Source organism: Triplophysa dalaica, chromosome 24, assembly GCF_015846415.1.
Source record: "Triplophysa dalaica isolate WHDGS20190420 chromosome 24, ASM1584641v1, whole genome shotgun sequence".
In the NCBI taxonomy this organism is placed as follows: domain Eukaryota; kingdom Metazoa; phylum Chordata; class Actinopteri; order Cypriniformes; family Nemacheilidae; genus Triplophysa; species Triplophysa dalaica.
Genome location: NC_079565.1, coordinates 8,595,591 through 8,623,289, shown reverse-complemented (window position 1 = coordinate 8,623,289; position 27,699 = coordinate 8,595,591). Strand labels below are relative to the sequence as shown.

The 27,699-nt window shown below is 37.5% G+C and overlaps 1 protein-coding gene across 5 annotated transcripts; it reads right to left on the bottom strand.

Annotated features, from left to right (window-relative positions):
* Positions 1-12,062: 12,062 nt before the first annotated feature.
* LOC130414618 (uncharacterized) lies at positions 12,063-26,010 on the bottom strand. Of its 5 annotated transcripts, XM_056740628.1 has the most exons (16): positions 25,559-26,010; positions 24,498-24,614; positions 23,116-23,257; positions 22,783-22,996; positions 22,647-22,706; positions 22,175-22,234; positions 21,803-21,862; positions 21,431-21,490; positions 20,847-20,906; positions 20,476-20,535; positions 20,105-20,164; positions 19,588-19,642; positions 19,202-19,267; positions 18,938-19,045; positions 14,052-14,126; positions 12,063-12,667 (listed from the first exon to the last, which is right to left on the bottom strand). In XM_056740628.1, coding segments are annotated over exons 1-16 (1,440 nt in total). In that variant the 5' UTR covers positions 25,560-26,010; the 3' UTR covers positions 12,063-12,425. The 5 variants fall into 5 exon arrangements, with proteins under 5 accessions (XP_056596606.1, XP_056596608.1, XP_056596607.1 ...); XM_056740630.1 differs by lacking the exon at positions 20,105-20,164; XM_056740629.1 differs by lacking the exon at positions 22,175-22,234.
* Between the last annotated feature and the right edge of the window lie 1,689 nt (positions 26,011-27,699).

The following is a 27,699-nucleotide window of genomic DNA, read 5'->3' as shown; positions in this document are numbered from 1 at the left end:
TATCAGTGGAGACCAGGGGACACATGTGGTCATCATTTACTTTCATTACAAGCAAAAATGCAGCTTGTAAATAACTTTACGGAAGAAAGTCACACAGTTTTTGAAATAAAATGAGGGTTAAGTGATGACAGAATTTCATTTTTGGTTGAAATTTTGTTACATTTTTGTAAAACGATCTTTAATAATGCGTATAACCAGCATTTTACTGAAATGATCTTCTTTTGTTTTCCACGGACAAAAAGAGTCTTGTACAGATATTTACATGAGGGTAAATAAATGATGACAGGATTTTTATTTCTTTTTAAGACTTTTCTGTTTGTTTTTTGACTTCCTTATGTTTGCTTATGTCTATATTACCCCATCACTAACCACAACACCCAATGTCCTTGGACGGCTCCTCCTGAGTTCTAAGAAGGGGGTCTGGACAGATGGTCTCTGCTGAATCCCCCACCTCAGACACACTCTTAACACTACATCACTGTCATTTAATAAAATTTCACAGTTATAAGCGGAAAAATATTTTGTAGAGTAATATTGAGATAGCTGAAACAAGAATGCTACCATTACATTTCTCACAGTGTTAACTGGAAAACAAAAATAATTTGTAATTCAAAAGAATAATTGTGAATTATATAATCAGCAGAACAATTGGATCGAGAGGATCATTGCTGATTCATATATTTCATGTTTGGAAGTTCACTGTTTTGCAGTAATGATATCATGCACTCAAGCTGGCATAGACTTCACAAATTTGTGCAAAATCTGATGATTCATGTCAACCCGGCATGGTGTGAGAATGATTCAAGAACATCTTGTGTGCTTCTGTTAAAGCGAGGCATGATTTGATCATTTATACATGGGAGTTAATGTCAAAAAATGATTTAAATTTATATATTAGAAAAATATTGTTTTATCCATCCATCCATCCATTTTCTACCGCTTTATCCGAACTACCTCGGGTCACGGGGAGCCTGCGCCTATCTCAGGAGTCATCGGGCATCAAGGCAGGATACACCCTGGATGGAGTGCCAACCCATCGCAGGGCACACACACTCGCTCATTCACTCACGCACTCACACCCTACGGACAATTTTTAGAAAAATATTGTTTTATTATTTTATTTATTTTATTAGTTTCAGAATACATTAATTTACTTGTTATTTATAATAACAAGGTAACAGGTAACTCATATTAGTAACTTTAGGCTACATATAATGCCTATGATATATAAAAATGCATGTTAAAAAATTTGTGTCACAATTCGCGTTGTTATATTTTCCTTTATGTTTTGTAAATAGTGTAATTCTGTATCTGTTTTAGAGTTTACAAAGCTAAAAAATTACGTGTTTAAAAAAAGAAATCAATTATGCTGATTCCCCACCCACAGACTCTTTTCCATACAAACCCTCGAATCAATTTTTCGACATCTATTCGTTCTCAATATTCCCTCCTTCCTTTTTTAGGCCTTCTCTTATTTCTTACATATGATCTTATGCCCTAGAGTCCCGACACCTAGTTGGGGTAATTTGTGAGCAACAGGGAATGGGGGGAGGGGGTGATTGACAGCCTTCCATTCACACCTACACCTTAATTATCTCACAGGAGAGATGCCTGATGTCCCCAGCCACCCCACCCCCTGAAAACACATGCAAACACACACGCGCACACACTCCTTAAAGGGCACATTATGTTCATGCTGTGCTATTGCAAACTTATGACATCATCATTTCATCACAGTGTCACAGGGAAATGAGACTTCTTCATAAAGTAATAATGATGTAAGATCTGATTTTTGGCAGTGGCCCATATGTCTCAGGAATCTAATCTTCACACCAACACACGATATCATGTTTACAGTATAGTGTGAAATCTGATTTAGTTATAAACAATAGATTTGCTTTCATATAGATCACCAAACAATGCATGATACGATTGTGTTCACACGGCTCACCTCCTGACATCATCATCACTTTATGGGAAGTTTTACAAAGGAATTGCAATAAAAACGTCAGGAAATGTCCAAGTCGCATTTTACAACACAAAATGAGCACAACACACAGATAAATACAATTTCTAATAAAACACACAGTTATCTGCATTCTGGATCCACACACACATTATCAAATTATTTCCATTGAAAACTGTAAAAGAGAAAACAAGAGACAACATTGGAAATCACTTTGTTTCAAAAAAGGATCTGTTAAGAGCAAATAAGTACCTCGGATAGCTGAAAAGAGGTCATGCTGGAACAAACTGGCCTTTTTTCTGAGCAATATGTACTGTATTGTGTGTCGGCATTACATTACTAGCACAGTACATTACAACCACAACCACATAATGAACTTCATAGAAGCGTGTGGGAGACTGAGGGAATGACAAGCAGTCAACTCATTATCACAAACCCAGACAGGGTGATGGGGACGAAATGCTGAGGGGTCTCGTGTCACTCTGAAGGAGTTTGCTTTATGATGTACATGTGTTCCTCCTCATGGCTTCCTACATGGATGTTAGATATGAGATATTAAAGGTTGTTCATTGTCGTTCCAAACCTCTTTTTCCTGCAGAACGGAAAAGGAGATATTTTGAAGAATGTTGGTAACAGTACTGGACTCTGGTATCGTCCTACATATGGGCACAAAACCACAGAGGCATTTCTCAACATATCTTCTTTTGTGTGCCATGGAAGAACATCATATACAAGATTTAACAACATGAGGGTGAATAAATGATGACAGAATATTTATTTTTGGGTGAACTATCCCTTTAAAGTGCCATTGTGTTGTCATCTAATACCATGAGTGTCCTACTGTCACGTTTGTAGAACGGTAGGTTCTTCATGGGGCATAAAAAAATACTTTTCCCTTTTAAAATGTATCAATGTCACATTTGCGCTGGATTCATCTTTCTAGCAAGAAGCTGTTCCTGTGGCTCTGGGTGTGTGTGTACATTCCGTATACTCTTGGAACGCTGTAATCAGTCACCAGCTTAAAAGCTTGTTTCAAGAACACAGAACATGATGCACCTGGTGAGTAAGTTCATTCAGTTTCTGTAGCAACCCCAAAAAATATCAGCTGTGGGTAGCTTCTGTCACATTTGTGAACAGCTTCTTGTTTACGGTCTCAGAAAAGACTCATCAGTGTGTTCTTCATCATCATCAGCACAGTGAATCCAGTTAACCCGGCGTGGAGAGAAGAGCGAGGTGTGCCCATGGTAACACCTTCATTATAGATATACAATGTGTTGCTTATCTTCTCTCGCCAGTCGAGCATGTGAAAATGGATGCCATCTCTGGCACAATTGATTCAATATAATCCTGTTTGTGTTGTTATTATTCATTTGAATTAACTATTAAAAATCCAAACAAATCTAATATACATATTTCTCCATATAATTATACTTAAATTGCTGATTAATCATTTACACTGTTTAACCATCCCAAATTTAGACCTTTCTCATACCTGTTTTCTTGGATTTTGGTAGAATCTTTTACTCAACTATGTGACATTTTCTTTAATGTTGGACAAAGAAAATGCGATGTATCATAAGTCTGCTGTGGCGCAGACTGATTCACCAGACATGAGCGAATCCTTAAACTGTGTTTTAAAGCAAGCATTATTGTCCAGATGAAGGCCCAGCTGTCTGTGACTCACTGCTGTCTGCCTTTTCAGGGAATGTTCTGTGAACCTATGTAAATAAATGTATTTTCCTTCAGCCTGCTGAACGGACTGTATAATTTATAGAGATTGTTAAGTCACATCTGTTGCCTCTGGCAGTGGGTGGGCATCCTGGTATGTTTGATTCGTAAATGATTCAAATCTTTTTGATGAATCAGTTGAACCCGTGTAAAAGAATAATTCAGGAATCTGAACATATTTTGATTCGTAATTTTGATTCATATTTTGATCGTAAATGATTCAAATCTTTTTGATGAACCAGTTGAACCCGTCTAAAAGAATGATTCAGGAATCTGAACATATTTTGATTCGTTAATGAATAAAATCTTTTTTGATGAATCAGTTGATCCATTCTAAAAGTATAATTCAGGAATCTGAACATATATTGATTCATATTTTGATTCGTAAATGATTCAAATATTTTTGTTGAACCAGTTGAACCCGTCTAAAATAATAATTCAGGAATTTGAACATATTTTTTTGTGGTTGGGGTTTTTGAAGCAACAAGTAACAGACTTACTGTATCGATAACATCAAAAATGTCGAAGACTAACTAAACCAGAGTTTAAAGTTTAAACCTAACTAAACTAATATGTAATGGCTGGACATCAGGGACCAAAGCACTTCTGAATCTTGAATCTCAGAAACTGTTTATAAAAAATGATTCCTAGAAATTAGTTGGACTTCTAAAAACTACTCATGCTGTCTCTGTACTTGGTAAACTGTTGTAGTCGATTGGTCTGTTTATGTGTTGGCTTGCGATAGACTAATCATGTCCTTTTAAGGACTGGGACGAGACGCTTGACCCCAGATCTCAGTAAAATGTCACACAACCTGCTACAGAGCTCTCTGAGAAAATGTCCAGGCCTGATGACTCAAGTGTTCAGTATGCTCAATATAAAGATGGGAAAGAGATACAGAGGAGAGATAATGGAAGGACTATCTTTGGCTCTGTTTTAAAATCTAGTGATGTACTTTGCTGTCTACTGCCTGCAAAGATGCCTTTTAAAGCAGCATCCTAACTAAACGCAGTGAATTTTTTAACTGAATCTCTTGAATTTTCTAAACATGTATGACTTTCTTCTGCAGAACACAAAATAAGATGTTTTGAAGATAGTGGTAACCAAACAACATCGGTCCCCATTGACTTCCATTGTATGAACACAAAACCACTGAGACGTTTCTCAAAATATCTTCTTTTGTGTTCAGCAGATACAGGTTTTGAATGACATGGATGTAAAAAAGTGATGATTTTATTTTTATTTTAGGGTGAACTATCCCTCTTCATTCATTATTTCTAATGTTTACTACAGTTTAGTTGAATTAGATTTATTAATTCAGTGTAACATAACTAAACTCAATCCGGGTACCCTTAAGTGATAGTCATTTAATCACCCTCTTGTTATTTCAAACCAGTATGACTTTCTTACGCGGAATAAAAAAGATGTTTTGAAGAAAGTTGGCAACCTAAAAAAACCGGCACCCATTCACTTCTATTGTATGAACACAAAACCAATGCAAGTGAATGGGTGCAATTTAATAACATTCTTCAAAATGTCTTCTTTTATGTTCTGAGGAAGAATAAAAATCATACAGTTTTTAAATGACATCAGGGTTAGTACATGATGTCAGAATGTTTCTTTTTGGTGAACTATCACTTTAAGGATATTAAATTTAATTATGTTTTAGGTTATACTAATTTTAACTGAATTCTGAATACTATTTATAATGGACATGCACAAATATTCCGATTTTTTTTTCGAGCTATATATATGAAGAAGAAAAAAATCTCCATGTTGAATACATTTTCTTACTTAGGTTTGCTGCAATGTTAGATTACCTTTTCTATGCACATGGGATGTTGCCATATAATTTCAAATAAAGAACGTATCTTAGAAAATGAATTCATAACAGACCAGCCTTCCTGTACTAAGCATGTCTGTGATGTCCTAGAATGCGATAATTGTGGGTATCTTTGTAAAATGTAGAATTAAAACCCTCTATTGCCTTTATCGTCGTATCTCGACTCTTATTCTTGTCTGGAGTTAGAAACATGGTTCATTTCCTTAATTTAGTCAATAGTGCATGCTAAAACAATAAGTTAAAATACATTCTCTGAATTAAATATACTGAAGTAATTACAATTATGCAAATGCAAATCTAGTCGAATGCCACCCACAGCATGTCTCTGAAAGAGGCATTCCTCGCCGTGCAGCGTGGGAACGACCTGGACCATCCATCCGGAATTCCAGAAGAGAATTGTCACACGAGAGCCAGCTGTTGCCATGGCGACAGCCACAAGTGCGTTAATGCGTGTCCCTTTTTAGAAACGAGATCTGAAGTGGGAAGTGCCTCGGGAGAGCCAATCGGTGGCCATCGCCGTGCATTTAATAGCTCCTCGAAGCCTTGAGGTTGCACAACATTTTTCCCAAACCACCTGCTGGAAGGCCGCGTTTATGTGCAGCCGTCAGCTCACCTGTGGTATATAAGCAGGTTACTTCATTTTAATGTCACTATAGGAACTAGGAATCCAAGTGATGCAGGCAAAAGGTTGACAGATGTCCTAAATGACAATTGTACAAGCTGTAAGAAAAAAGGCTGAAAGCAAACACACACACTGACATGCACACAGACCTATAACCTCCAGTCTTGCACAATATCAGTGGCACATTGCAGAGCCTCGCCTCTTCTGCGCATCTGCTTTGAAGACAGAGAACACAGTGTACCAGACACATGCGCTGGGGTGAGGGCAAGTGTAGCTCCAGTCCTGGGGATATTACATGCATTTATATATATCACAGAAATCTATAGATTTTGAACTGCACAGTTCAATTTAATTACATTTTCAGGTATTTTTATTTTTTACATTCATTTTATACATTACTGAAAATGCAAATATTGTAAATTGCATATCTCTACTAGAATTTAACATTATTACATTTTTTGTAGTATTGCTATTCTTTATTCATATATAGATATGATTTTCTAGTCTCTAGAGCTCATCTTTGGTTGAAGGTCTGGCCTGGTAACTAAAAGATTGTTGGTTTTATCCCCAATGGGATCAGTCTGTCAGCATTACAAATGAATAAATAAAATATAAAGTCACTTCACATTTTGTCGCCATTTGATCCGTCTTTCCATTTTGCAATATAAATGTATTCCACTTCATGTCTGCAGCCAACCTTTTAGTTCAACTCATGAACATCTGTCAAGAGCATTTTCTTTAATTCTGCTAATCGTGCCATCTCTTGATGCCATGTCAGACAGCTTGACACACTCTCTCACCGCCCGACTGAACTCGGAGACGGGTCATGATGCATTTGAGTGAAATTTAAATCTAATTCGATGAAGTCTGCAAAGTAATTACATTAACAGCGCTGGTGCCCAGCAGGGTTAGATTCATTAGCTATTTTAGCGGTAGGCCCGAGCCAAAGCAGCACTCTTGCTTTATGTATGAGCTAGCCTGTGCGACTATTTATTTTCCATGGCTGTGTGGTTTGCAATGGAACTTATCTCTCAGTTATGGCCACGCACATGGACGATCATGAATTTTCCAGGGCAAATACGAATCCGTTCACGAGAGTCAACATTCATTGTGCACACACACTGAGGCTTTGTCCGGCCACTGGAAAACTCTAAAGTTTTCCTTGAGATGGATAGACAAGGCTGAATTGCTCTGTGCAAGTGTGGATGTGTGTGGGTGAGTCAGTGTTGGGCTGACGGGGGGAAACGGGACGTAATAAAGATTTTGTTGTCCGCTAGAACCCAAATTGTTCTGGACCTTTGAGTCTAAGAAAACAGTTTGTGTTTCTTGAAGAAAAGAAGCTCTGTTTAAGCACAGAGAGTCTGTGTTTGTCCGGTTTTCCATCTAAACTGTGGTTTCTGTACGGAGGAGAGAGAGAGAGAGAGACAAGGAGAGAAAGAGAGAGATAGAGAGAGAGGGAGGGAGAGAGAGTGAGAGAGAGAGAGAGAGAGAGAGGGGGGGAGAGAGAGAGAGAGAGAGGGAGAGAGGGAGAGTGAGAGAGGGAGAGCGAGAGAGCGAGAGAGAGAGAGAGAGAGAGAGAGGGGGAGAGAGAGAGAGAGAGAGAGGGAGAGAGGGAGAGTGAGCGAGAGAGCGAGAGAGAGAGAGAGAGAGAGAGAGAGAGAGAGGGAGAGTAAGAGAGAGAGAGAGAGAGAGAGAGAGGAGTAAATAAAAGAGGTGATGCAAGTACAAGCTGCATGGGAAGAACAAAGAAGGTGCAAAAAGTTTTATGGAGAAGAATAAAAATGTTCTGAAAAAAGGGATCAAATGTATTATAACCACTTACATTTTACACTTATTAAATAGCCATCAAATATTAAATATCATACATGTAGTAATTTAGCATACACTTTATCCAAAGCGATATACAAATAGGACATTTTTAGCATTTTGCCTAATGAGCCAACACTAAGATGGGTACACCAGCAAAAATATTACACATAATTACATAAACGCTTTTCATTAAAGAAATTTAAATAAAGTTTATTTGAGCAATTTAAATGTTATGTCTACTATAAATTAAGCGTAATCCAAATTTTATTCGGTTAAATTATATGATGTATTTATTAGCAAAACATAGGATTATTAAAAAATGTATCACTTTCGGAGCAACAATGAAATGTAGAAAGTAATAAAGCAAATGCAAACTCCCCCGTCTCTCCAGCAGGGGGCTCTGGTCTCAGTTGTCTGTGTGTGAACGTGTAGTTTGAGGGGAAAGGCGTGGCCGATCGCGCAGGTCAGTGGGTTCGCTGTGGTGATGGGGAATGCAGCTACACAGACGCTCTGTTAATTCACTCCACAGCCCCATCACTCACACAGACACACACACACACACAGACACACACACAGGCACACACACACATACAGGCATATGTGGTTTATGAGGTCAATTGACTTTTTGGTGGTTTACAGGGACATACCTTTCCCTCCATCCAATCAAGGTAAAAAACATGTCAAAAATTTTTATTTGATCTACAGAAGACTAACACCATTTCAAAAACAATCATTTACTTTCAGAACATACTTATATTATGTATGTGACATTTCACAGGTTTATGGGAACGTGTCAAATTGTGGTTTACAGGGACAACAGGGTTTATGAGGTCTCTATTAAAGCAATAAGCACCAAGAAAGCAGTGTGTTACAGTGCATTTAAAAACAGCTAAGGGGGTTGTTAGGTTAATCTCTAAGTTGAAAAATTCACTCTATACACACTCCTTCAAGGAACTTATTGGTAATATAAAATTGTTAGTTCATATGTTTAGCAAGGCTTCATTAAATACAATCCGGCTCCATTCCACCAAAGAAACTCCCAGCGTTTTGCTGCTTGCATACAGCATGTTCCTAATTAAAAATTAACTTATGTCTCAACTGCTTCATTCCATGTGAATATGCAAGTACTTTGACTATGTAATACAGTCATCACTTATAAATTGTGTTTTTTATAACAGCTTCCTACGTGACTCAATCAAAATCAAGGACCAGAACTGACTGGTTTTTTAAACATACCAAAAATATTACTGTGCAAGTCTGGGACACATTAGTCTCCAACAAGCTTAAATAACTTGGGGACCTAAGAAAGCTACCTGCAAAGCTGTAGTACTGCGAGACATTTTAAGCACATGTTTGGATGCTTTTAAAAACAATGCTATATATCACAGTTATTTATCAATTAAATAAATCAAATCCAATCAAATCAATATTTAATGAGTTAACCATTTTGTGTTTGAAGCTATATTTGTCCTAACATTGCCAGAATTCTTCAGGACTTGGCCCCTTTCAGTTTTACCCCTTTTCTTCATGTAATAAGACATATGACTCCCTGTACATGGAAACATCTCACTGGATTATTTTCAAGTAATGGCAAAAGGAATGTTGAGAAATGTACACTGATATTTCCGAGTGACACAATAGAAAATATGTAAACAACTGGATTAAAAACACTAAATTGATTTTGTACAACTGACTTCTTGCTTGACCACTTACTGGATAACATGGACAACAGGGTTTATGAGGTCTCTACATACAACACACAATACTAGCCATTAACTGGTTTACAGGGACATCAGGGTTTATGAGGTCTCTACACACACAATACACAGAACTGACCACTCGCTGGTTTACAGGGACATCAGGGTTTATGAGGTCTCTACATACAACACACAAAACTAGCCACTAACTGGTTTACAGGGACACCAGGGTTTATGAGGTCTCTTCATACACAAAACACAGAACTAGCCACTAACTGGTTTACAGGGACACCAGGGTTTATGAGGTCTCTACATACACAAAACACAGAACTAGCCACTAACTGGTTTACAGGGACGTCAGGGTTTATGAGGTCTCTACATACACAAAACACAGAACTAGCCACTAACTGGTTTACAGGGACACCAGGGTTTATGAGGTCTCTTCATACACAAAACACAGAACTAGCCACTAACTGGTTTACAGGGACGTCAGGGTTTATGAGGTCTCTACATACACAAAACACAGAACTAGCCACTAACTGGTTTACAGGGACACCAGGGTTTATGAGGTCTCTACATACACAAAACACAGAACTAGCCACTAACTGGTTTACAGGGACATCAGGGTTTATAAGGTCTCTACATACAACCAAATGTATAAAATGTAGACCTTTTTACATACATAAGTGTTTTAAGATACATTAGTACATGGAGTGGTTGATTTTGGAAAGGTGCTAAATTAAGTTTGCTAGCAGTTCAATTATAATCCCACCTTCTATGCGGTAAACCGTCTAAAGCCATGCCTCCTTCAAAAACATGAACACACACAGACTCTAATTGCCATCCATCAAAAAAGTCCAAAGTCCATTAAATTCTTATCGAAGGATGTACATACCTGTCCAAAAGAAAGAGATCAGAGCCGTGTTCCGGAGCCCTCTCAATCCTGTAAAAACTTTACAGATTTTAATTCTAGATTTTCCTCTTTCATGATCCAGATCTTTTTGCACTGCTTTTTTAAAAACTGACATTTGTTTAGTACATTTACTTGTCGGTTCGCAAGGGAAGTTTGGTTGTTACAGCTTGTCCATCATTCTCCCTTCATTGAGACAGCTGACGTCAGCAAGCTGATCACGTATGTTGTCTACGTGAACAGGATGCGACGAGTGATGCAAAATAAGCAGGATGAAAATGTACACATGACCAGTGGGTGAACGTTATTTGGTCCTACGACTTTGACCGCTATACATCTTGATAGATATGATATAGATATGATAGAGATTTTCAACCAGCACAACAACAACAAAATTCTGGACAGGATCACCTATGCTGCCTTTAATAGCGAAGAACATTTTCTATATAATTAGCAATGATAGAATGTTTAGGAGTAGTCAGAATATAACTGGTACTCTGTGTTAAAGGACTCATCAGACGAGCACTTTCAACAAGTTGGTATGATCTATTAGGGTCTTCAACAACATCCATTTTGCTTAAAAACACTCAATGGCTGTGTAAACAAAACCATTCTTGCCTTGTCAAAGACAGCTTTGCTCACAGCAGCCCATTTTGGTGCATGTCTCTTTAAATCATAGTGAGTTACAGCGAACCCCACATTCTTCTGTCCGGCATGTCAACACAACACGTGTAGTACTGCCATGGCAATGATTTGGCTAAATGATATTTCGTGAATTCATCTGCGGTTAGTTTCGTCTTAAACGTCTCAAATAATTCGTCCAGAGACAAAAAAAATCTGTCACAGCAAACAGCGCATCCTAATGTACTGACGTTGTGCGTTTACGCTTACCTAAAATCCAAAGAATGTGCACCTGCAGATCTCACGTGGATTTTAAGAGCTTGTCATTTACAAGTAATAAGGTTACAGACAACGTGAGAGCATTACTAGTTTACTGTGACATATTTTTCAGCCCAAGCACAAATGATTTGAGAAGTTTAAAATTAAACTAACCTGCAGTGTTCGCCCCTGTTCATTAGCAAAACAAACAGCTTGCCGCAGCTAAACACAGACACACATAATGTATTAACATTCATACAGCTAAACTCCAAGTGTCCATCTGCACTTATATACAGTATATTTAACACTGGCTTTAAATGTTCTATTTAACCCATGACTGACTTAGATCCCTTCGCTATCATATGCATATGCTACTGTTATCCTCCAATATATACAGAACATTTAAGTAAATTCAGACTGTTAATAAATATTACTTTCAGCGGCAATTTTGTCTCAGTTCAGTCGTTAAAATGCATGTAGAGCAACAATGCAACTTATTTGCAACCATGACAATCATAAAATGCTCTATAAATAAAATAAAATTGAATATTTGATCAATTAAGTCTTTTGGAAGATGTAGATTAACAGGTTAAGGAAACATTCCATCATCAAATTAGTAGTAATTTATTATAATGTTGCAAGTGTTGAATCTTCAACAACATATTGTCAAATATTGTACATTGACAGGTACAAAACATTGCCTTTCAGGGACAGGAATGAAAAACATAACCCAACTTCATGAAACACCACAAATGTTAAAGTTAAAAAAACATCAACAGAGGTCTATAGTCCCTCAGATTAAACATATAAACTAAAATGATCAACACTACCAGCAGGAGAATAAAACATGTTTTCTTAAAATTTCTATTTTGAAACTAATAAATACATACATTTTTATCAAAAAAATTACAAGTTAAAAGAGTAGAACTAAAATGTGTCAAACAGATTATTAGCCCCTTGGACTACGAACATTAAAATTTCGACTTAATTTTCCACGTGTTTAAAATTTCGCCCTCGGTTCCGTACAAAATCACGTATATTTGGACGGACCGGTTTTGAAGGACCGGATGCTCGCACCTTTTGCAGACCTCACACTCCCTCATTGTTGCCAAGTGAGCTTTGCTGATGTGCATTTTGAAGTGTCTCATCACAGCGTTCACCTCAGGTTTCGTCCATGGTCTCCTTTTGGGCATCCGCCTTCCTCTGCTAGAGACTAGTAACAAACAAGATGATTAACTGCTAGCATTGCTGACTACAAACAGATCATATCTTTATTGATACGGTTTAAAAATCTTAGTAATAAAATGATCAGGTGTGCACGGTGTACACCATGATTATATAACATATGTGCTATAAAAAAAACTTGAAACTACAGTTGAATTGCAATGTGAGTCACTTTGGATAAAAGTGTCTGCCAAATGCATAAATGTAAATAAGGTTCAAAGCAGGGAATAATACAGGATCAGGATTTTTGCAGCAGATACGAGTAACGATTTTCTGTCATCATGATCGGCCAATACTTACACAGACTCCGATGGTTTAAGCTTTATATAACTGATATAAGATTTCTGCTCACTGTTTGCAGAATAAGTTGTAATTTGATAAATATTTTGATATAATCATATAAGGGCAATTAAAAGTTAACTTCCCCTTTTAAAAACATCCCTTTTTAAATATTGAAGTTCTTATTTTGGCCACATACTTGAATATAGTATAGTACCACTTGATAAAGCATTCCAGGGCACAGCTTTATGGCTGACTAACTGCCCTGATGAAGTAAGGTCTGCTACTTGAGGACTGGATTTTGGTGGCCTAACAAACAAATGAGCACAGTGTCATCAGATAAGGCTGCTAAATCAACTGCCATAAACCCCTTACATGGCAGGATGGAAGACCTCAGTCTCTTCAAACCCCCTCTAATCTAGCCTTAAATTCAGGCCAGGGTGTTGTCAGTCTATGGCGCTCAATATTGAGAGCATATGCATTCGATTTTTATGTAAATGTGGGGGCAGACACCAGTGTTCTGACTGGCAACCTGGAAGCGCAACTGTGTTTACAAGCAGACAAAAGCTGTATTTATGCAAGTGCTTCATGAACGTGCACCATAGACTGACAAAACAGAGGAGAATATATTGATTAAAGTTAGTATTGTGTTTTGTTTTTCACTCAAAGTATTCTCATTACTTCAGAAAAATTCAGTTGAGCCTGAGTGGATGGAGTAATTTAACAATGTCTTTAGTACTTTGCTGGACCTTGACAACAACTATAATCATTATGTCTATGAGGAGGCTAGGAAATCTATTTGATGTCACCTGCGAGGTCTTTAGACACGTTGAACGTCATGATAAAAGTCTTTGTTCAATGTTTCTTTCTGTCATGAGCCGGGTTTGATTTTCTTTCACATCATTTCTCTCTTCATTATTGATACTAAGCTCATCTGTTCGCTAGGGCTGTCAGCAATCTTGCGCTACACATCTTGCAGTTTAATTGTAAACTTAATTGTGTATAATTGTGAAGTATACTTTACTTGTATGAAGTAATATTTTGTGCTGTTATCACAAAAATACATTTGTTGCGTTGCAAACATTTTATCATACCATCGTTTTCAGAGATTTGTCTGTCAGCTTTTAGTCCTTCTGATGTGTTTGGACATGGCCTGCTTTCCAAAAGCCCTGTTGACATAGATATGGAAATAATTATTTTACAATGTATTGCTTGCATATTATGCACTTTTATTCATAAACTATAGGGTAGGACAGTAATTGTAAGTTAAATTGCAACTACACTCCTAGATATATATATAGGTTGACCACCTGAGCCATTACTTCGGACGCGTCCTTGCCAGGATTCGAATGCGTCTTCCGGTAGTGGAATTGTCCATCACATACGTCATCGTGGTTTATTATTTCAGGTTTTATTTTATAAAGGCAGCTGTTTTATTTCAAGGTAAGAATGATTACAATGAACTACAATGATAACACGTCTTAAGTTATGTTAAAACCAGGTATCTCACTAGGTGAGTATAGCAAGTTTAGAGTCTATAATCTTAGATGAGATCAGATGCTGACAGAGTGTTTGGTGACTTTATACGGGTGCTGATGGGTGAGAAGATGAGTGACAGATGATTAAAACTAATGAGTGTTAGCTGGAGGAGGTGTGATAAGAGAGACTGATGTCTCCGTCACAGTGCCACGCCCACAGCCTGTTCCTAGGGGCAGTGCCGTCGCAGTGGTCTGTCGTTGTCAAATTGTGCGGGTTGACTGGGATGCTTGTAGTAGAAGGTGTTGAGAAGAGCGGGATCCTGTATGTTATCACTCAGGGCCCAAGAGCGTTTCACTAGTCTGTAGCCCTCCCAGTCGACCAAATTCTCCACTTTAGAGTACACACCATACCCGGGAAATGAACAGGAGTCCACGATCTGAGACGATGTCCTCGGGATACCAGAGCACTGGTATAGAGGGAGTAGGAGATGATTCCGTTGCTGTGGGAAGGCCTTTGAGACGGACTAGGTGGCATGACATGGAAACCATGACCCAGCCAGCTTGGCTTCTTTGAGGTATCACAAGCTATTGTGTTCTGTGTAGATGATAAACGAATGTTGAGCACCCTCCGGCAAATGCATCCATTCTTTCAATGATAGCTTCATGGCAAACAGTTTAGTTTCCTTTCCACCGGGGTGAATTTATGAGAGCAGAAGGCACATGGATGGAGTACTGGTTGATCTTACTGCCGCTACGATATCACCCCTCCTACCCACGAAGAGGAGGCGTCTACCTCGACGATGATGGTCTGAAATTGATCAGGGTGCCTGAGGAGAACTTTTTCTTCAGATGTTTGAAGGTATCAATGGCCAAGGGAGACCTGGGGCCTCGTTATCAACAGTGTGTAGAAAATGTTCTATATGTTCTTTGTGTCTAAGAACCAAAAAAAAAAGTATTTATCAAACGTGCGTTCACAGTTCTTATAGACGCGTAGCCTTTATTGATAAATCCCACATGTTCATAAAGCCCATGGTCTATGTTCACGGTCATTTTCATTCGGAATACCTCCCATAATCAATATATGGTGATGAAACCTAGGTTTGTTTGGGAGGAGTTATGTGAGGGGTATGATGACGGAGCTGTAGATCTTGATGAAGTGGCGATAAAAGTTGACGAAGCCCATGAAGCGTAGAAGATCTATGAATGGAGTGGATGTTTGCCAGTTGGGTACAGCTGCCACCTTCCCACCTTGTCCATGGAAATGTCATTTTGGAGATGTTTTAACAGAGTTTTGAGGATTTTTCTGCCTTGAGGTAGAGGTGGTGCTATCAAAGACGTTCAAGGACCTCTGCAACATGGTGCTGGTGATCGTCAGGGTTCAAAGAATAAATCATCTATAAACACAAGTACAGTTGAGTGCAAAAAGCCTCTACCGCTTGCATTAAGCACAGTTGCATAAACCAGTCCATAAGGCATTATAATGTATGCATCATGACCGGTAAGGGTCAAAAAAGCTAATTTCCACTCGTCACCTTTTCTTATCCACACCAGATTGTAGGTGCTGCAGAAGTCAAACTTGGTAAAGATGCACACACCTCTCAACTATTCGACTCCTGCCAGGATGAGGGGATGAGGATAGCAAAACGTTGCTGTTATCTTGTTGACTGCTCAATAATCTATACAGGGTCTTAAACCCTATCCTTCTTGGCCACGAAGAAGAAGCAGGTTGAGGCAGCATGTGACAGAGAGGGACAGATGAATCCCTGAGGCCTTCGGCAAATCACTCCTCCGAGGTTTTCTTAATAGGGATGGAGAGAGCATAAATTTATCCATGGGACACCGGCAAACCCTCCTTGAGGTCTATCGTACAAGGTACCTGGGTGGCCCAAGCAGGATAGATGAAATAGGCTTTAAGATTTAGTATAGAAATAGGTTTTAAGATGGGCACTTCTATCGACTTGAAGTACAATTTGACACAAAAAGGTTGAGTTGGTGTGGATCCTTTAAGGTGTGGATCATGACGATAGATGGAAGTAATACTTTGTAAATGGTTATATGATGTATAAGACTCAACTTGATATGACTAGATTGTGAACGCAGGGCTGGTGAATCCAGGAGTGAAGAGGGTAACTGGCATAGACAAACACATTCAGAGGAAGTAGGAAGACAAGCAAACTGAAGACTTTCAACGAGAGATAATTCAGGTAGATTTAGATTAGATTAGATTCAACTTTATTGTCATTACACATATACAAGTACAGTGTAACGAAATGTAGTAAGTCACTAGGTGAGTATACCTGGTTTAGAGTATGTATTCGTAGACAAGATCAGACACGGTTCCCTTTCTGTCAGTCTCGATGTTGTGTGGAGACTGATGTTAAGAATTTGGAGTGGAGCATAAGGTGTCGGTGGCTGTGTTAGTCTCCAGGGAAGAAAAGATAAAGGGAAGAGAGGATTCGACAGCAGAAGAGAAGGTGCTCGTAGAGAAAGAGAAAAGATTACATCTGAAAGAAACTGGTTGTTGCTGTGATGCATGTGGGAAGGTGTATGTTGATGGAGATGAAAGAAAAGTGGTCAGAGAAGTGCAAAGTTTGATGTTTTCTATTGCAATTTTATCGACAATTACATGACATTTATGCAAAGAGTCAGTTTTTGCAGTGTTGGCCCTTCTTTTTCAGGACCTCTGCAATTCGACTGGGCATGCTCTCAATCAACTTCTGGGCCAAATCCTGACTGATAGCAGCCCATTCTTTCATAATAACTTCTTGGAGTTTGTCAGAATTAGTGGGGTTTTTTTGTCGACCTGCCTCTTGAGGATTGACCACAAGTTCTCAATGGGATTAAGATCTGGGGAGTTCCCAGGCCATGGACCCAAAATTTCAACATTCTGGTCCCCGAGCCACTTAGTTATCACTTTTGCCTTATGGCACGGTGCTCCATCGTGCTGGAAAAATGCATTGTTCTTTACCAAACTGTTGTTGGATGGTTCGAAGAAGTTGCTGTTGGAGGGTGTTTTGGTACCATTCTTTATTCATGGATGTGTTTTTGGGCAGAATTGTGAGAGAGCCCACTGCCTTGGATGAGAAGCAACCCCACACATGAATGGTGTTAGGATGCTTTACTGTTGGCATGACACAGGACTGATGGTAGCGCTCACCTTTTCTTCTCCGGACAAGCCTTTTTCCAGATGCCCCAAACAATCGGAAAGGGGCTTCATCTGAGAATATGACTTTGCCCCAGTCCTCAGCAGTCCATTCACTATACTTTCTGCAGAAGATCAATCTCTCCCCGATGTTTTATTTGGAGAGAAGTGGCTGCTTTGCTGCCCTTCTTGACACCAGGCCATCTTCCAAAAGTCTTCGCCTCACTGTGCGTGCAGATGCGCTCACACCAGCCTGCTGCCATTCCTGAGCAAGCTCTGCACTGGTGGCACTCCGATCCCACAGCTGAATCCTCTTTAGGAGACGATCCTGGCGCTTGCTGGACTTTCTTGGACGCCCTGAAGCCTTCTTTACAAGAATTGAACCTCTTTCCTTGAAGTTCTTGATGAACCTATAAATTGTTGATTTAGGTGCAATCTTAGTAGCCACAATATCCTTGCCTGTGAAGCCATTTTTATGCAACGCAATGATGGCTGCACGCGTTTCTTTGCAGGTCACCATGGTTAACAATGGAAGAACAATGATTAGAAGCATCACCCTCCTTTTAACATGTCAAGTCTGCCATTCTAACCCAATCAGCCTGACATAATGATCTCCAGCCTTGTGCTTGTCAACATTCTCACCTGAGTTAACAAGATGATTACTGAAATGATCTCAGCAGGTCCTTTAATGACAGCAATGAAATGCAGTGGAAAGGTTTTTTGGGATTAAGTTAATTTTCATGGCAAAGAAGGACTATGCAATTCATCTGATCACTCTTCATAACATTCTGGAGTATATGCAAATTGCTATTATAGAAACTTAAGCAGCAACTTGTGTGTATGTGTATAAAAATGTGTATAAAGTCCTATGAAAAATGGACTTCTGCTAACGGTTCAGGTTCTTTTCATAAAAAAAATCGGTTTTGGATGGGAACCTGTTCTAGTTTTCAGGCCATTCAGAACATCTACTAGCCAAAACTAAAAAATTGTTGCAAGTCACAAGACATAATTCTCCATGAATTATCTTATAAACATGTACTTGGTTATAATTTCCAAATATAGCTTTCAATTTGAATGTTTTATGGAAAATATTATGAACATTAGCAGGTGCCAGTTTATAAAGTGCACATTTCCTACATTGACCTCAGTTTAAAAAAGCATATTTTGTTCTGACATGCGTCAATGGGCTATTGATATTGTACCCTAGAGTGTAGAGAATGGGTTGAAAAGTGCCTTCTCTTCTACAAGAGCTTTGGTGGAGCATTAACCTGTCACAGAAAAGCGGTTTTGCACCACGCCATACCACGTATTGCACAGAAATAAATATATTCATTGAATCACAAGATAATTTTATACCAACCTTTACATTTCAGCCCCCACCACTTCAGTGGGGAAACCGGTCCAGAGCAAACAGAACATTTTTCAAGCGAAATCATCTCCTCTTTGACAAGTTGATGTGCTTTGCAAACTAAAGAAATAAATGCAAATAAAACGATTTTGAAAATTAATTTCATCCAGTTATTAAATTGAACAGAATCAACACTGAACTGAGCTAAGACTATTAGACTTTACAGGGCCGTTGAATGCTTGAATATGAATGGTAGATGGGTCAGTTGATTTTTACCTCTGGCTGTCTCTCTCCTTCTCACTCCAATGTTCTTCTCTTTTCTCTTTCTCTTTCTTCCTCTTTCTTTTAATCAAACATTGTAATTAAAGAGAAATAATTAGATTGTGTTAATAAGTGGTAGGTACACTTACATTAGTTTTATTGGTGTAACACATATAGACCTAGGATAGCATTAACATTTTTGAGTGAACTATTCCTTCAACTATTTGAAGTACTGGCCAATTGAAGGTGAAAGCTTTTGGTGTTCTTTGGCAGATTCATGTATCTGATTAAAAACTAAATAAATTAGGAGAATAGAAAATATGAAAATAAATGAGTCTAAATATGCAAACTATAATTTACTGTGAAAATACTAAATTTCTTACATTAAAAAATTGTCCTACCATCATCACCGCTGCCTGGTCTTGTGGATTCCTGCTGGGATCCAACGGTTATGTCCTGAGTACAAGAAAAAACATGAACAAACCGATGATTATTATTTTGTGTCTTTCTTTCAGTTACATTTTAATGCATATTTTTGCTCCAAAGTAAAATAAAATGTAATAAAACAAAACAACTAATCAACAACTAATGACAATTAATCAGCCAGTAATAAAATAGACACAAATCATCATGAACAATTGTAAATGTAATGAACCAAATCACTCTTCTGAATTCAAATTATGAGAAAACACACAAGTGTTGTAAAGCAACAGTCTACTGCTTAGTAACATACAAAGACATTTTGTGTCCTCATAAACCAAATCATGTCCTCATAACCCATGAGAAAACACAAACAAGTGTTATAAAGCAAAAGTCTACTGCTAAGTACTATTTAGTAGCAATAAGAGAACAATTTAAATAAGAGCAATTTAGTTTGACGCTCATTCGGTTAAAAAAATGACAAAACTATAAACAAACCTCTGTAGGAGACCTGATGTCACATGCCGTCATGGCTGGACCGACAGGCTCATGAAGGTGCTGAAAAACAAAAAAAGAGAAAGAAGGAATAATAAGACATTCAGCTGTGTGCTCAAAGCCTTAATAACTCTTCTGAAACCAAATTATGGGAAAATATACAGAGGTGTTATAAAGCAAAAACCTACTGCTAAGTCAAATACAAAGACATTTTGTGTCCTCATAAACCAAATCATGTCCTCATAACCCATGAGAAAACACACACAAGTGTTATAAAGCAATAACCTAGTGCTAAGTCCCATTTAGTAGCAATAAGAGAACTCAATTTAGTTTGACGCTCATTCGGTTAAAAAATGACAAAGCTATAAACAAACCTTTGTAGGAGATGTGATGTCACATGCCCTCATGGCTGGAGCGACAGGCTCATGAAGGTGCTGAAAGAAAAAAAAAGAGAAAGAAGAAATAATGAGACATTCAGCTGTGTAGTCAAAGCCTTAATAACTCTTCTGAAACCAAATTATGAGAAAACAAACACAAGTGTTTAAAAGCAAAAGTCTACTGCTAAGTAACATTCACAGGCATTTGTGTCTTCATGAACCAAATCATATCCTCATAAATTATGAGAAAACACACACAAGTGTTATAAAGCAATAGTCTACTGCTAAGTCCCATTTACTAGCAATAAGAGAACTCAATTAAGTTTGATGCTCATTTGGTGCAAAAAATGACAAAACTATAAACAAACCTTTGTAGGAGATGTGATGTCACATGCCCTCATGGCTGGAGCGACAGGCTCATTAAGGTGCTGAAAGACAAACAAAGAGAATGAAGTAATAATGAGACATTCAGCTGTGTGCTCAAAGCCTTAATAACTCTTCTGAAACCAAATTATGGGAAAATATACACAAGTGTTATAAATCAAAAACCTACTGCTAAGTCAAATACAAAGACATTTTGTGTCCTCATAAACCAAATCATGTCCTCATAACCCATGAGAAAACACACACAAGTGTTATAAAGCAATAGTCTACTGCCAACTCACATGTTAAGTAATTTTGTGTCCTCATGAACCAAATCAAATCCTCATAAATTATGGGAAAACACACAACTGTGAAAAAGCAATAGTCTACTGCGAAGTCACATACAAAGACATTTTGTGTTCTCATTAAGTAAATTGTGTCCTCTTAACCCATGAGAATACACACACAAGTGTTATAAAGCAAAAGTCTACTGCTAAGTACTATTTAGTAGCAATAAGAGAACAATTTAAATAAGAGCAATTTAGTTTGACGCTCATTCGGTTAAAAAATGACAAAACTATAAACAAACCTCTGTAGGAGACATGATGTCACATGCCGTCATGGCTGGACCGACAGGCTCATGAAGGTGCTGAAAGACAAACAAAGAGAAAGAAGAAATAATGAGACGTTCAGCTGTATAGTCAAAGCCTTAATAACTCTTCTGAAACCAAATTATGGGAAAATATACACAGGTGTTATAAACCAAAAACCTACTGCTAAGTCAAATACAAAGACATTTTGTGTCCTCATAAACCAAATCATGTCCTCTTAACCCATGAGAAAACACACACAAGTGTTATAAAGCAATAGTCTACTGCTAAGTCCCATTTACTAGCAATAAGAGAACTCAATTTAGTTTGATGCTCATTTGGTGCAAAAAATGACAAAACTATAAACAAACCTTTGTAGGAGATGTGATGTCACATGCCCTCATGGCTGGAGCGACAGGCTCATGAAGGTGCTGAAAGACAAACAAAGAGAAAGAAGGAATAATAAGACATTCAGCTGTGTAGTCAAAGCCTTAATAACTCTTCTGAAACCAAATTATGGGAAAATATACACAAGTGTTATAAAGCAAAAACCTACTGCTAAGTCAAATACAAAGACATTTTGTGTCCTCATAAACCAAATCATGTCCTCATAACCCACGAGAAAACACACACAAGTGTTATAAAGCAATAACCTAGTGCTAAGTCCCATTTGATAGCAATAAAAGAACTCAATTTAGTTTGACGCTCATTCGGTTAAAAAAATGACAAAACTATAAACAAACCTCTGTAGGAGACCTGATGTCACATGCAGTCATGGCTGGACCGACAGGCTCATGAAGGTGCTGAAAGACAAACAAAGAGAATGAAGTAATAATAAGACATTCAGCTGTGTAGTCAAAGCCTTAATAACTCTTCTGAAACCAAATTATGAGAAAATATACACAAGTGTTATAAAGCAAAAACCTACTGCTAAGTCAAATACAAAGACATTTTGTGTCCTCATAAACCAAATCATGTCCTCATAACCCATGAGAAAACACACACATGTTAAAAAGCAATAGTCTACTGCCAAGTCACATTTAAAGACATTTTGTGTCCTCATAAACTAAATTGTGTCCTCTTAACCCATCAGAAAACACACACAAGTGTTATAAAGCAAAAGTCTACTGCTAAGTCCTATTTAGTAGCAATAAGAGAACTCAATTTAGTTTGACGCTCATTCGGTTAAAAAAAATGACAAAACTATAAACAAACCTCTGTAGGAGACCTGATGTCACATGCTGTCATGGTTGGAGCAACGGGCTCATGAAGGTGCTGAGAGACAGAAGCAAAGCTGAAGTAATAAGATTATATTAGTAAATTACTTTATTTAAATTAAAATATACTCTACCTTGTAATGTTCCTGTCCATGGCGAGAACGCCATGGCAAGTTATGTCCTCCATAATCGTATAATATTTCTTCACCTGCATCGATGTCCTTGATTGCAAACAAACATAGATGTGGCTTTCCATCAACATCTAGAATTTTCCTCATTTTTGCATTTGGCTTCTCATCATCGTTAACAAGTCGACCGAGTGAGCCATTATCATAAGAGGCATCAATGCTATAGGGAAAAAACATTGACAACCGAGTGTTAAATTGGTTTCAGTGTAAAGAAATACGTTTAAAAAAATGCATCATGATGCAGAAGTGTTAACATACAGTTAAATTCAGGCTACTTACCAGTAGTTATGCCCTAGGTGGTTAAAAAAGTATGCATATTCATTTAATATGTCTTCAAAATCCCCTTTCTCAATTAAAGTTCCTCTGTATTCAAGAATGAAGGAACCTTTTACAATAAGGGTATTTGCAAATACTCCCCGACCTGAATGACAAAAAACAACAGGCAACAGTTAAACATTTTTATTAAAAATATATATTTATTAAAGTATTTTTTTATTTAAAAAAAAAAATCTGAAATTATGTTTTAATAATAAATATTTGTATTAACTTATTTATTATGTTTTAATAATAAATATTTGTATTAACTTATTTATTATTAATTCAAGTAATTTTTATGGTGTGAAATTGAGCATCTCTCTGTTTGATTGTTGTTCAAGTATATTCATTCTTATTATTATAGGGCAATAGCACATGTGCCACGATGATTAGACTACGTATAGTCTGTCAGTTCAAATCAGATTTTTGTGCATAATCAGTTTCTAGCTACATTCACATGTGGTTTAAAATCCTTTCAAATTGCATTTCTGGAAATCAGTTTCAGTCCGAAAAAGATAGATTGAGTTTGAGTTTCTTTTGGCTAACGTTACGTTCTTGCTCCACGTGAAACAACACATTTAAACGTAAACATGTCAGATGTCAATGCATATATTGTTGTCGGTCTGCTGGATTACTGAAAAGAGCCCCGTATTCCAGCCTCATACGCTTCAGCAGCAGTTTCATTAGACATAGTAATCCAGCGCATCGGCTACACGTCATGATTTTGTTAGAAAAATGTACATTGTTCAACTCTATACAATGTTGTTCTGACTGATCACCGTATGACTTCACCATTCTACGAGAGCGACAAAGCAGTGTGCTGTGGAATCCTTCTCACGGTACTGCGATGTCATACACCGGTCGGTTTGCACAGCCGTGCATAAAGTTTAACTCTACCTTGTCAATATAATGCCATTGTCATAGAAACCAAATCAGATACTGCAAAAAAACGAGTCACTGGATCTGAACAATTGCTGTACACAGTTTGGACAATCAATCATTTAAATTAGATTCCAATCTTCTATGCCCAAAAATCTGATTTGCGGTGACAGTCTGAACTAAGCTTAAATTCTACAGAAGAGTGCAAACTAACTATAAATGGGGTTGATTTCATTTGCTAACATGAAAAAACTATAATTGTACAATATTCCATAACAATTGTTAATAAATGCTTGTTGTTTCTAATTGTAATTTCATGTATACCTTGAAGTAGCATTTGACCCTGACAGTTAGTTTAACTACATTAAATCCCTGGTGAATGGTCAGGAATATGGACTGAAAAAAAATCTTTAAAAAATATAGTAGAATTTAACTAATCAAGATAAGGTTTACAAAAAAACACTCACCTTTGGCGGGATTAATGTATCGCTCTGATATTATGTTTTTGTCTTTCCCCATTTTCACATGGTGTATGGCATCTTTGAGAGGATTTAATCCTCTGCCACGTCTCATCATTCGACTCACTACAAAATACAATGCAAAGTCAATCTTAATAAACAGTATTATATTAATAACATGCTTAAGTTGTTTGTTGTTTGAAATACACTCCCTTTTAAACTCGTAGTTATTGAATGTTGAACTATTTTATCATTACAATTACATAAACCGCTCTACGAAATGTCCTACGTTATAAATCCCATATCAACCAGTTTAATTATAGATGAATAGACACGAAATAGCTTTTCATTATATCACATAAGCGATATATAATTACATAAATCACATTAAACATTTTTCACTCTTGAACTGACCAACGTGTGTGAATCAAGGTCGCTATGGGAGCGAGCAGCATCACGTGTTACAGAACGCATTAACCAGCAGTAACCAGCTAAACCTTCAAGCCGTCCCGTTACGATTATTTTAAATCACGCGACCAAGAGACATTTTGTGGACTTTATGCTTATTCTCTACAGTGTTTTATATTTGAACTTCGATAAATAATTAAATAAAAGTATATCGTATGAGTGTTTAGACGATCTGACATATTAGCAGTTTGCTCCGCACAAGGGGACGACACCACTTTTCCTTACATTTCTGAATAATTACCTTCATCTTTCTTAATAATTACATTCGATATCAACTTACTTTTCTACATCACATTTATGTAACATTAGAAGTTGATTCTAGAAGCTGCGGCATCTGAAGCTGCAGCTTCTCATAGGGCATCAATACAGTTTTATATTACATTAAAACAAATCACATTAAATAAATATTTGACATCTGAAATTAACATCGACAAATGGCGCCAGTTGTACATAACTAACTCGAAATACCAACAAGGACAGGAGAAGGTCGATTTAAGTCGATTAAAATAAGAATAAAAATATGACGACACTCTTTTACATCCACTAAGGGGATAAGCCACGAATTTCTAACATGTAAAAATATAAAGATATTAAGGACTTACTTCTCTTCGAAGACTCCGATGTTCACTCCGGTGCGGCGACTCTTCATTTGGGCAGCCAACGCGCGAACTGCGTAGCTGGTAACTTCCGCCAAACGCTTATGGCGCGAATGTGTGTGTAATTTGGCGCCAGGTGTATAACTTTGCAATACCAAATCCCTCCTACAGGGGCACTGTTTTAAGTTTACGCAGACACATCATGGTTTAAAAGACCATATTTATAAAGCTACTAAAAAGGGTAGGTAGTGTAATAGAAGTAAAATAGTAACACTAATCAATAAACTACTGCATTTAGTAATCATAAACACATTAATAACAATTTTATTAATTATTTGTTAATAATTATGACAATTTAAATTTCCAGAATTAAGAGACCACTAAAAATGGCCTCATAAACCGATTGGTCTCATAATGCTGGTATGTAAACCTGAAAATTGGTTTCATAAACCACATATGCCAACACACGCACACACACACAAACGCAAGACTCTTCTTCGACCATTCGCGAGTCTGCAGACGTCCCACTGACTCCTGAAGGACGGGGCTAACAGAAACAAAGACATGCAGAGACAAAAGGTCATACATCTCCAAAACATTTGAATTACAATGATATTATAGGCGAGACATCCGTTTAAGTCACGTATAATGTCTTAACACAATTTGATTCAAATATATTTCGCTTTCATTTAACACATCACATAAATTAACATAAATAAATAATGCATAATATAACATACAAGTGCAGTATAACTTATACACAATATTGCAATTAAGTTTGTAGATGTTTGCGGGAGACTTTAAACAGTCGTGCACTTTTGCTCAGACGCCACATTGGCTGCTTTGTTGCGTCAACGCCGCCATATTGGGGAGGGCAAGACTGCGATATAAACGTACTAGGGAATAGCATTTGTATAGGATAAAAGCACAATAACGTTTACATTTCTTAATCAAACGATTAATTTTAATGAATGATTTGTTTTTACTATAAATAAGTAGGAATGTTATAAATCATCATTTTACGCTGATGTGTACGATTTTGCATCAATGCACAAAAACAGTTGCAGTGGTTATTCCAAATTATTTATCCCTGCACATTAATTGATTCATTTTAATTAATTTTCACTTGTAATCTTTAATCAAAAACATTAAGCTCCTCTCCCCCTCAACAACAACTCCCCTCCAGGCCCAACTTACAATAAACCAATCAAAAAGTAAAGGGCAAAATAAAGCCCCGCCCTTTTTTTATTTCATAAGCTGTTTCATTCAAATATACGTTACGATATGGAAAAGAAGTCAATTGCAACGTCCATTTCACGGTGACTTCAAAACGTTCGACATATGAATACATCAGACTTGTAAATAGAGTGCATTTTCATGTATTTCATAACATTTCTCGATTCACACTACTGTAAGTAAGTAAATAGAGACAGGATGTTTTTTGTACTCCGCATAGATCATAAATCACTAAAGTTGAGAAACATGTTCACCTGAATGAGTTCACCCTCACTCAACTGTCTTCCTAAAAGTATGACTGCAATTTAAAAAGCAGGTACAGACATAGAGAAACACTTGTTACGACGGTAGCAGCTTCACTTGATCCAGAGATGCATCCAAGTTTTGCAGCAGAATGGAAAGCGTGACTGTCTGACTGTAGTGGAAGAACGTGACTACATTTTGAAAACCAGAGAGAGAAGGGCGATGTTCCTTTAAGACTGCTGCAGTACGGCAGACAGGTGAACCGAGGACACGCTGGCACTAGATGTTCCAGGGAGCTAGAGAGAGAGAGAGAACGCGAGTGAGTGAGATGTTACACCCCATCATTTCAAGACATGAGACTCAAACCACACTCCTGCGCATATAAGAGAAAAAGTCAGTGATTGTTTGCTAGTCAGACTCTCTACACTTTCAGTAGCGACCCACTGCAATTACACCCCGCTTATAATTTACATAAGCCCTAAATAACCTCATAATTCTCAGTTTTATCGCTGACTTCAATGCATAAATGCATGCTTATGCCAAGGTGGAGTAACCGCACCAACAATACCAATAGAGACTTACCTACACGCTGTTGTGCAGATCGCAAAAGTTTTCAGACACTTTTCACACCTACGCTTGAAATTTAACAAAACAAAGCTATTCATTTT

Coding starts and splice junctions, on each gene's coding strand:
- LOC130414618 (XM_056740628.1), bottom strand. Junction 20,536..20,846: donor ACATCACATCTCCTACAAAG/GTTTGTTTATAG, acceptor TTTTTCTTTCAG/CACCTTCATGAGCCTGTCGC. Junction 20,165..20,475: donor ACATCACATCTCCTACAAAG/GTTTGTTTATAG, acceptor TTTGTTTTTCAG/CACCTTCATGAGCCTGTCGG.